General features: G+C 46.1%; 2 protein-coding genes across 6 annotated transcripts; one reads left to right on the top strand and one right to left on the bottom strand.

Annotated features, from left to right (window-relative positions):
- Nucleotides 1-373: 373 nt before the first annotated feature.
- Nucleotides 374-9,092, bottom strand: bag5 (BCL2 associated athanogene 5). Of its 4 annotated transcripts, none has more exons than XM_084680258.1 (3): nt 9,011-9,092; nt 3,795-4,706; nt 374-3,552 (listed from the first exon to the last, which is right to left on the bottom strand). In XM_084680258.1, the coding sequence occupies exons 1-3, from the start codon at nt 9,028-9,030 to the stop codon at nt 3,012-3,014; spliced, it is 1,473 nt and encodes a 490-aa protein (XP_084536384.1). In that variant the 5' UTR covers nt 9,031-9,092; the 3' UTR covers nt 374-3,011. The 4 variants fall into 4 exon arrangements, with proteins under 4 accessions (XP_084536384.1, XP_084536375.1, XP_084536367.1 ...); XM_084680249.1 differs by lacking the exon at nt 9,011-9,092 and adding an exon at nt 7,963-8,299; XM_084680241.1 differs by lacking the exon at nt 9,011-9,092 and adding an exon at nt 6,555-6,898.
- coa8 (cytochrome c oxidase assembly factor 8) lies at nt 8,438-10,410 on the top strand. Of its 2 annotated transcripts, none has more exons than XM_084680288.1 (5): nt 8,438-8,778; nt 9,165-9,362; nt 9,548-9,611; nt 9,873-9,971; nt 10,169-10,294. In XM_084680288.1, the coding sequence occupies exons 1-4, from the start codon at nt 8,644-8,646 to the stop codon at nt 9,965-9,967; spliced, it is 492 nt and encodes a 163-aa protein (XP_084536414.1). In that variant the 5' UTR covers nt 8,438-8,643; the 3' UTR covers nt 9,968-9,971; nt 10,169-10,294. The 2 variants fall into 2 exon arrangements, with proteins under 2 accessions (XP_084536414.1, XP_084536405.1); XM_084680279.1 differs by having other exon boundaries at nt 8,461-8,778; nt 9,873-9,963; nt 10,169-10,410.
- Nucleotides 10,411-10,658: the final 248 nt, after the last annotated feature.

A 10,658-nucleotide genomic window follows, 5' to 3' on the forward strand; every position in this document is an offset into this window, starting at 1 on the left:
TCTCGCTGAAAGTCTACTTCTGTGTTTGTTTGTGTGGGTTTGGAGTGATCCCTTTGGTTCACGCTGGGTCTTCAGGGACACGCGGCTCACGGCTCACACAGTCGTCTGGAAACAGCCTTCACTCTTTTCCCAGATTTGACTCGACAGTCAAACTCCACACACTGGCTGAAAGCTGTACTTATGCCCTTGACGAAAGGCACGGTTTGCCAGTCAAGGAACACATTTTCCGCTTAACCAGTTCTCTGCTGTAATACTTTTCCCATATACACTATTTGTATCTTGAGGTTTCCAGAGATTTTAATTGGTTATAAAGAGGATGTCTGCATTTCCAGGTGATCTCATGGGAACCGTATCCAGAAATAAACACAGACCGTTCCACAGACAGGGTTGAGACACACCCTCTTTATTTCAGAGTGGGAATACAAAGTAAAACAAACCTATTTTTGAAGCATTCACACATCATTTCAACCTCTGTGTGCTTTTGTACAAGCGCATCTTGCATGAGAAACAGCACAGCCTGTCACAATCAACGTAGTCAAAGGCGACTGAAGCAAACCTTGGATGGAGAAATGCAAGTACCTTCGCCATCAAATGAACATAAACATTCCTGCCACTTAAAAAGGCAAAATCACACGGTCCAACACTGATATAGAGGAATCTTAGAAGTGTGCTTAAAATAAATCAGCTTTGGTACTTATAAGAAAACATAAGAAAACATTCTTCAAGGAATACATTCAAACCCTTCAGCATAAAAAGGTAATTTGTTGCATGATCAGGGTTGAACTGATGGTTGTCATGTAACAATTACTGTCAAAATGCATTGGATCCAAATGCAATTTATTCTTTTATTTTTTTTAAGCAAGACCCTTTAAATTAGGCCTTGCAGTGTTTTAGCCAAACAGACATCTGCTACATTCCTCATATGGGAAGCCTTCACTCAGGCATTAGAAATCTTGGTTATGTGAACATGTATTGATGGCTGGCGTTAGCAGAGGCCTGCACATCTGACATGAGCTACTGTTCAGCCCCCCCGTGTACAGGAGCTGTCAACCAAACGTCTGCACTGTCAGGGCAACAGACAAGACCTAACCAGAGTCTATATGCTCAACAGTGAATGTACAATAATGGATATATAGGCTAGGAATGTTACATAGGGAGCCGAAAAGGGGTCAGAAGAGAATATTAATTTAATCCAGGGCTGGTTTCAAAGACCAATAATGTTTGAACTGTGTAGCAGAGTTATTGCATAAGCATCACAATGTTTGAACATTTGAGATTGGACATGTCTACTTTAATCACTGCCATATACTGGATAAGTCAAGTCTGGGCTGTGAAGCTTTCAAATCTTTCTGCCATATGTTTCCTTCCAGCAGCTGAGTTGAATAACCCCAGTCAGATTCAGAGCAGTGGGAAGAGACCAGACCGTTTCTGCTCAGGTGTCCTATGAGGGAGTGCAAAATCACCAACAGTGGCAACACAGCCCTGGGTTCCTGTTATCCACCTATTGAGTGCTTTTCCATGTCTCCGTGTGCAAATCCATCTATAAAAAGGGACGACACCCTTTTTTCTGGGAGACGGGGAGACGGGGGGAGGGGGGGGGATACTCGACGATCAAAATGCTTGAAGGGGAGGATAAAAATAAAGGCACAGAGAATTGGGCTCCATCTCACGACGACTCGATCCTCGGTACTACAACGCCCTGTCGACTCTGATCACCGTCGCTGGGACTCCCCCCCGCAGGGCTCTCTCACTCTCTAACCGAGGAACACACCGACTCAAAGGCTAGGCCAGCGACAGCCTCCTCTTCCCACCTCTCATGTCCACCCCTGACAGGGTCCAGCCAAGCAAACACACAGTCACACACACAGCCGACATAAGCTATACTGTCGCACACATAACTAGGGGTAAACGCGTCGCTTAAAGGGGTTGTTGTGCTCATGTAGGAAGGGTCATTCTTTACAGGGAAGCGGAACTGGGTCAGATCCCCATTCTGCTCGTGTTTGAAGCGGACGAGCCTAATGATGACTACGGTTTCACTGGGGACATTGGGACACTTCGACAACACAGTTTTCCACAAAACAGAATCTACGAGGATAACTGAAATCTTCGTCATTAAAGCCAGTTTAACACATACCTAACAAAGCACACATTGTGTAAACTTTTTTTCCCCTCCAAGTGATTTTTGTGACCTTTATTTTTTATTTTTGTTCTTTTTTTATACTTGAAAATTAAGTCCTAGCCAACGTCAAAAGGAGTTTTCAGGAGCGACTGATGAGTGCAGCAATACTGTTTGGTAGGACACCCACCTGTTATGCTAGTCCAGCAACATCTGCATACAGCCAGGGCTTTTGGAAGGTTTGCCACTAAGCATTACCAGAAACACACAGACAATGACACATTCACACAGGAGCAGAATAAGACAGTAACATGCCAGGTGGTTTACCCCTACTGTCTCTGTACGTACGTACTTACTTAGACATTGTTTGGCTGGGTTCATTAACAGGTGACACTCAAAGTAATTAAGCTAGACAATAGATGCTATTTCAAGGATTATCTACCCTTTTCCCAATTCCTCTTTTATAAAACAGATTCTTCCGGAAAGACTCCAATCACTGTTACATACATCTTCAGTGCTTTGGCAGCAGGCTTTTCAACCACACACCAAAACAAGAACACTAGTCACAACTCACACACACACACAGCATTTCAAAAAGATGTTCTGTAAACTTTCAAAAAAGCACATAAAATGGTACACTATTCTCCAAAGTGGGTTTCACAAAAAGGTTCTTTGTTGACTTTCCCGCAGGCCAGCGACAATGACAACAAAGAGACGAAAAGCGCTGCTGCAGCGCATTCTGGGATTTAGTCAATATTTACAGTACCCTTAACCTTCGGAGCAACAATGCACAGATTTCTATACCAATTGCTCATCCCACTCCAACCCAGACAATCCCAGCGTGTATGGCAGCCACGTCCAGATGAACCCGCTCCTAGTCCAGGTGTTCCCTCCATCAATACTCCCACTCGTCTGTCTTCATGTCCAGGTAGCTGAGGATGTTCTGGGCGAACTTGACGGCTTGCTTGCGGGCCACCTTGGTGTTCTCGTCGCCCTGTGGGTCCACGGCGTCCAGGGCCAGCAGCTGTTTGGTCAGAAGCTCCTCCAGTAGAATGTAGCTCTTGTCGGCCCGCTTGCCGTCAAAGCACAGCACCTGGGCCTGGAGGTCCGACAGGCTGCCCAGGACCAGCCACACGGCCCTGTGAGCGTGGGGCTCGGCCGGGCCGGGCTGACGGCGAAACAGGGCCTCGCGGAGGTCCAGGAACATGATGACGGCCTGGACCTCCAGCACGGCGCGGCGGCGGGCCTCGCGGATGCAGGGGTTGCGGGCCGTGTCCACCTGGTCCAGGTGGGTGAGCATGCTCTGGAGCTCCGCCTTGTGTCTGAAGCTGAGCTCCCCCATGCCGCTCTGCCTCAGCACCTGCCCGAGCAGGTGGTGAACGTGGCTCCGCACCGCCTCGATCTCCCGGATGGAGTCGTTCTGAGCGAGGTCGTACCTACGGGAACACAGAGCGCACCAAGCAAACACGTCAGGCCCAAGTTTGAACCCTGAAAGAGGCTTGACATCAGCATCTACCAGTTTTCAAATGTGGGTGGAACAGATTTTGTTTTCATAACTGAGGATGTGACTGTTTATCTTAAGAAATGTCCCACCCATATAACGAAACCTATGCCCCTAGTGTTTACTAATATACTGTCCACGTCTTTGGGCGTGTCGACGGGAGGCTGTCCCCGGTACCTGCGCGTGTCGTCTCCCTCTCCCTCCAGGTCCAGGTGTTTGAGCAGGCCGTTGATCTCCTCCACCACCTGCTTGCGGTAGTTCCTGATGGCCGCGTTCCCAGACACGTCCAGGGCGTCCAGCTCCACCAGCAGCTCCGTGAGCACGCGGGACAGGTGGGCGCAGCTGTCCCTGCCACTCAGCCCCATGAGCAGGGCCACCAGCTGGCTGCGTGCCCCGCTCACCTGCACCATCACCTGGTTGATGCTCTGCACGGCCGCGTGGGTGTCCTCCGACAGGGGCAGCGTCTGCTGGCGGGTGCGGCCCTCGATGACGTCCTGCACGGCGCACACGCGGGTCAGGGCGCGGTAGCGGGCCTTGCGCAGGGGCACGCGCCCGCCCGTCTTCACCTGGGTGAGCCGCAACACCAGCTCCTGGACGGCGTCCACCAGCTCGTCGCCGATCTCCGCCGCGCCGCCCTCGCGCTGGGGCGCCACCACGCCCTCCTCCACCAGCCGCTGGGCCTCGCGGCTCAGCTCCTCGATGGCCAGGCGAGAGGGGTGCGTGGCGTTCTCCTCCAGGTAGCGCAGCAGGCCCTCCACCTCCTGGGCGGCGCGCTTGCGCGCCCCCTGCAGCTCCGCCCTGCCCTCCGTGTCCACCTGGTCCACCTCCAGGAGCAGACGGGTCAGCTCGCGCTCCAGGCGCTTGTACTCGCGGTCGCTCTGCAGCCCGCTGTAGGTGCACACCTGGGGGCCCAAGGAGGCCACCTCCCTCTGGATCTCATACAGACGCATCATGGCTGGGTGCTGCTGCTGCTGTGGCTGGGGCTGCTGCTGCTGGTGGTGGTGGTGCTGCTGATGGTAGAATGGCTGCTGGTGCTGCTGGCTACCATGGTCCATCCTCTTCCCACCATCAAAGGGCTTCCCAAACAGGCTGGAGGAAAAACATGGCACATCGCGTTCAAGAACAGTACGCAACCGTTTCGATTCGAGCGACGCGGTTTTAGAACGCATGGTCTGTGGTGGATTTATGCATTGTTTGTTTATCGCGACGATTGAATCCTAGAATACTGATGTAAAATATTAACCTGTTTGAGGATTTTCCTAGATAACGTTGTTAGGGAAATGTTTGCATTGTATTAATAACGTGTTTCCTGTTGTAGATCTAAGTTCGTTGGTAACCATGCTTCACCCAAAATGAACAAGGTATTTCACACACACCCTTTTCTCCACAGACAAGGAATTATTACAAAGTAATAGTCTTTCAGTGGTTAGTTGTTGTAGTAGGTGTGAGTCCAATACAGTTATAAATAAATTGAGTCCAGGCTCTATCTTGGAATGTTAGCACTATCATACCAATCATTCAGCTTAAAATACAATGATGTTAGGCTGTTGTCACTTCTGACATGTCTATTCAATCAATACCATGCACCCAAAACTCTACTGCACTGACAGCACAGTTGTTAAACAAACCTGGCGTCAAATGTAAAATAAATGAAACTGCTCAATTTGACCAACTTCCTAGTCAATTCATTCAGTTCTTGTTAGACAATCCAAATGTGAAATCATTTATACCACAAAAAATTACTTACACAAACTCCTGAGGTAACGCCTAATTGAGACAAAAGAAGTTAGCAATGGCCTGAGATAGAGAATACACCATTTAAGTTAGGCTACGCTCCTGCCATCAGCCTCCAGCCTCAGCAGATTGAAAGCCTCTCAAAATATGTTACTGCTGGTGCTATTCCACAGCGATATGTCTGTGATGTCACAACGGACACGCCATTCTCTGGACGTTTAAAGAGACAGTCACTCCTGTTTGGGACATGACAACGATTTTTAAGAGGATTATGGTGCGAATGCTGATTTGGCAAGGACACAGCGCTACTGTATGATATTCTACAGTATCTAAACCCTTCAGACCCGCTAGATAATTTTGCAATACTTTTCATTAACACTGACACAAAAGCCAGTTATTTTGTTCTCAAGTGCTCTGCTTTAGAGACTTAAAATACCATCTTGTGGATTAAAATCACAACCCGAACAGTTGTACCATTTGAAACACCATGTGTACTCAATCTAAAAATGGTCTGTAACCTTCCTTATCACTACTGTAACTTCTCACTTCAAAATATGTCAACAACAAAGACAATTCGCCAATGCCACAAAAGTCATATGCCTGTTTGATGGGCAAAAACATCAGCTGGGTTTAGAGTGCTTCTTAGTTCTCAAAGTTATTTACAAACGGCCTATTCAGTTATCATGCAAGACTTAGACCCTTATCCACAGAAATATACAATTTAATTTGTTTAATCCCCAAGCCTTTTAGACCTTACACTCAAATTAAAGTAAACAAATTACATGACGCTTGATTCCAGCATCCTGTGCATTCCAGGAATGATGCACCAGAGCTCATCACCCATCTATGTGACATGGTCATTCCCCAAAATATTACACCTGCAACAACACTTAGGCCAATCTCTCCACCCATGAAAACATGCATGAGCTCACACAGCTTTAACAATTATGTCATCGATGCAAATCTCATCATATATTTAGCTAACTGACAACAAGCAGAAAAGAATGTCAGTGAAGACAACGTTAGCACCGTTGAATGTTTGCAACCGTCCATATACCATTACAGGGTCCTAGCATGCACCCTCTGCCTTGCAATATCTCACTAAACATAAATGATCCGGTGTCAGTTGCTAGGCTGCTGTTTCAATGTAACAAACGCCAGCAATGTCGCGGCACCTTCCCAGATGCGCATGAAATGTCTCACCTTTTCAAAACTCCAAATACGTTCGCGCACATTTCTATAACTGTCCTTTTCCATCAGCTATGGCAACGACGTAAATAAAAGGTTGTAGTCTAGTCGTATCCCCAAAAAATATTTAGGTTGTTAGACCTCCGCTCGCAGCACTGATGTTTTCAATGGATGCCTTGTCGTCACCGTGTTGCCAGTACGTACTAGCAAGCTAAACACTGCTGCAGTCCACTCGGTGTCGCCCCTCCCACACACAAAGAGGGTTTGTTCGCGTACGTCAGATACCTTTAAAGAGCTGTTAGCCTATATTGTGTGGTCATTTTGAAATTAAACTCTAAATGTGAAGGAAAACCAAACAGGCCTATATTCAAAACCAACTAAAACGATGCTTGTAAAAGTGTCAACATGAAAGATAAGGTGATGCTTTGGCCGTGGAAGATGTAACTCTCTTGCTCCTCCTGCATCATCAGGATGATCTACTCCCCATCTTGATGATCTACTCCCCATATCTACTCCCCATCTTGGAGACTCTGCCCCCCCCCCCCCCCCCCCCCCCCTTTGTCCATCATCAGACCTTTGGGTCTTGTTTGCCCCCCCCCCCCCCTTCTCATCAGATCCTTGAACTGCCCCCCCTGAACACCTAATAGGATAACCACATCCCTTCCCATGGTCTTCTGACCATTCACCTAACAAACCCCTACCTCTCTTTGGGGGTACAAGACCTGTCTCCCAGTGAGAGGTAGAGAGAATTGGGACTGGGCAGAACTCTCTGACTTCTGTCAAGACTATTCTCACAAAGGCCTTTGTCTACTCTACTATATGAAGCGAGACTGGTAACATTGACTGGTATCGCCGATCCAGACTTAGAACCTCCTGGTGTGTATTCATTGTTGATTGCATCATTTATTATCAATAAACTACAAACAACTTGGTTTGGCTTTTAACCTTGAATCCTTCTCCTGATTTGAACCTCAACACTATCTAGAACTAGGTAAACGGGACGCGGCCTAGAAAGCCAGCGATTTAAGTGGTATAGGATGCAAACAGCTGTTTACTGTGTGTGCCACAGACATTTCACCGAGCAATGACCCAAGCTCCATAACTGTCAACTGAATTTTAAATAAATAAGACTGTAATAGTTTGTGAGTGGACTAGGTTTTATTCATCTGTCAAAAGTATTACCGAATTTTGGAATTCAGCCCAATAATAAGCCAAATTGAAGAGTGAAACTGCGCTCAAATATTCTGAATAGTCACTCTTTTTACGTTGGCTAGCTGGTACTAGTAGCTTAGCCAGAAAGGGATGTAGCAAGCCGACAGTGACCTATCGATACACAAGACCTAGCTCTACGTTGTTTTTTGTATTCTTCTACAAAATGCCACATACAAATACACCAATACAAAACAAATGCTTTAACTCTTACCTGCATAACCAACGCACAGCCATCGGAACGCTTTATGAGAGCTAAGCAATATGCAAATAACATTACCATTAACAGCTAGATAGCTACTGTAGACTAGCTACAACTGTGACGTCCAGACTTATATTTTTAGAGGAATCATCGCGCCGAACATCATAATGCTGCGTATGTTCTTCAAATGGCCGAGGGAGTTGAATAAACAACTTTTTTCTTAGATAACATCTGTTTGATATTATAGTAGTTACACTGCGAATATGACATTCAATATATTTTATGTAAACTTGTCTTGGTATAGCTATGCTATTTATTTAGACAGCGGTACTATTCAAATCGTGTAAGATGTTGGTCGTCCAACAATTTTAGTGTAGGAAAAAAAAGGTGCCTTCGTTTAGGTTCACCCGGGTGGAAGCCATTCAGGTGACTTGGCTCAACCGTTGAGGGGAGCGCCCGGTGCGCTGCGCACCAGACAAGAACGCTGGGGACTGAACCCGTTCAGAGGCAAGCTACTCCGCGTGACTGCCCGGGTATACTAAATACATGTTATACCGATGTGGGTGATGTGTGGAACCGAGTATGTGTAAAGATTGCTAACTGTACCTGTTCCAAGATGTTCCAAAATAACTCCCAAGGCGAAGGTCTATCTAGCTGTACGTATATCCTGGGGTTATAAAATATCTGTTGCAGATGACTTCGAAAAGGTCCGTATGTTTATCATGGAGGTCACTCTATCTGTCTTATCGTGCACGACCGCCTAGTTCAATATTTACCAGTCGCCAATGCCATTCCAACCAAAGGAGCCACAACGGGACATTTGCAAAGGTAGGTGACAGTCAATTTAGTAAAAAATAGTAAATTTCACTTCACGACAACTTTTAAATCAAGTTTGTCTGTGACAGCCGCTTGTTTAAAAGATATATAACATCACCGTAAATATTTGGCCTTACTTGTGACCTAGCTAGCACAACCCCAAACTCACTTGAAACAATCTAAATGAGCCAGCCATGGCTTTAGAAATAACAAGAACTTCTTGTCATTGTGGATATACCGGTACCTTGCCTTCATTTGATTCATCTGCCGTAGTTTCTGCTCTCAGACTAGTCATCACCATCAGGAGTAATTATAGGCTAATGGTAATTAGCATACTTCTCAGATCAGATGACTCAATTCACGAGTGGAATAAACCCACATTCTTTTGTTTTTCTCAGAGATCTGAGTTCACCCCATCAGCTGATTCTAAGCATGACTGGATGGGTCCACCAGACAGGTTGTCAAACCTGCGGCCAATCCTATATCACATACCCGAGAATGAGACAGAGCTGGAGAAGCTATTAAGAAAACTGAGGCAGGACACAGAGGACTGGAACCATGAGTTCTGGGCGAAGCAGAATGTCACTTTCAACAAGGTACTTTCTCCGAGAATGGCAGTTGATCAGTTTACAGTCTTTTTTCTTCTTATGTAGATCAATGTATTTCCCGCCAGGTGGCAGCATTGCATCGGTAATTCAGATAGACATAAGAAGAAACAGAAATAAATCTATCAGCCTAGCCAATACTAGGAATCTAATCATTTACACAACTTTTTTTTTAGGAGAAGGATGCCTTCATTGTTTCAAAGCTACAAGCACAGGGCTTGTCTGAGAGAGACGAGAAAGGTAAGAGGGAATACATTTAGAAAGTCGCTCTTATCCAGAGCGACTTACAGTAAGCACAGGGACATTCCCCCGAGCCAAGTAGGATGAAGTGCCTTGCCCAAGGACACAATGTCATTTTGGCAACCTTCAGATTACTAGCCCGATTCCCTCACCGTTCAGCCACCTGACTCCCTGAAACCACATCTTCCTGGTGATTATGAAGGAGGACAGGAAAAGATCAGTCTAAAATAACTTTGATTTGTTCTGTTAATTTTTTTCTAGGGCGAAAGAGGGCTCTTAACAGTGAAGAAATGGCCGTGTTTTACAAAAGCTTTCTGGACACAAATCGAATAAGACATTCAATTTACAATAAGTAAGTTTGTAAGTAAGTAAATTGTATACGTGCAAGTTAAAGCTGATTCTCTCATCAGTTGATCCTGGGCTTAAACACAGCTCTCCCAGGATGTGACCACAAGATGTGTGGATAAAAAATACATTTTTTGATCATCGATCAATGATTTCTGCTATCATTTGATGCATTTGCGCCCCCCCCCCCCCTTCTCTTACCTCATTGGCAGAGAGTGGTACCGACGCAACTTTACCATCACCATGCTCATGGGCAGAGTGGCCCTCATCAACATCTGGAAAAAGATAACAGAGAGAAGGGGCAGCAAGACAAAGGGAAAGGACACCATATGATGCTCAATAAAAAGTCTCTCCGACTCCCACTATGTCTCTTTTATGGCATGTTGATATGTCCACGTTTTGATTGTGCTGAAACAAGTGATGTACAAAATAAACAAAACAGCAACAACATAAACATTAAGGCGTGGTCTCAGGTGCTGTTATACAACGTGATGGCTGTCAGTACAGTACCTGGGAGCTCGAGGCTGTGGCTACAGTTTCTCTCCATCTGCCACCGGTCATCACAGACCAGACAGAAGACGAAGACGGATAAGTAACACCTGCACTGGAGAACCTAACTGACTCAATAGCTAAACAATGTTTTTCCAACGATTTATTTCGCATTGTACTAATTCATTACATTTTTATAATGGTGCTGATTAC

This window comes from Hypomesus nipponensis, chromosome 3 (assembly GCF_054491055.1).
Source record: "Hypomesus nipponensis isolate SF chromosome 3, ASM5449105v1, whole genome shotgun sequence".
In the NCBI taxonomy this organism is placed as follows: domain Eukaryota; kingdom Metazoa; phylum Chordata; class Actinopteri; order Osmeriformes; family Osmeridae; genus Hypomesus; species Hypomesus nipponensis.

Excerpts from the sequence above, each read along its gene's own strand:
- coa8 (XM_084680279.1), top strand. The coding sequence starts at position 8,644 with ATGACTTCGAAAAGGTCCGTATGTTTATCATGGAGGTCACTCTATCTG. Across the intron at positions 8,779-9,164 it reads ACAACGGGACATTTGCAAAG|AGATCTGAGTTCACCCCATC; the intron begins GTAGGTGACAGT and ends TGTTTTTCTCAG. Across the intron at positions 9,363-9,547 it reads AGAATGTCACTTTCAACAAG|GAGAAGGATGCCTTCATTGT; the intron begins GTACTTTCTCCG and ends CTTTTTTTTTAG.
- bag5 (XM_084680241.1), bottom strand. The coding sequence starts at position 6,586 with ATGTGCGCGAACGTATTTGGAGTTTTGAAAAG. Across the intron at positions 4,707-6,554 it reads GTATTTGGAGTTTTGAAAAG|CCTGTTTGGGAAGCCCTTTG; the intron begins GTGAGACATTTC and ends TTTTTCCTCCAG. Across the intron at positions 3,553-3,794 it reads GAGGGAGACGACACGCGCAG|GTACGACCTCGCTCAGAACG; the intron begins GTACCGGGGACA and ends GTGTTCCCGTAG.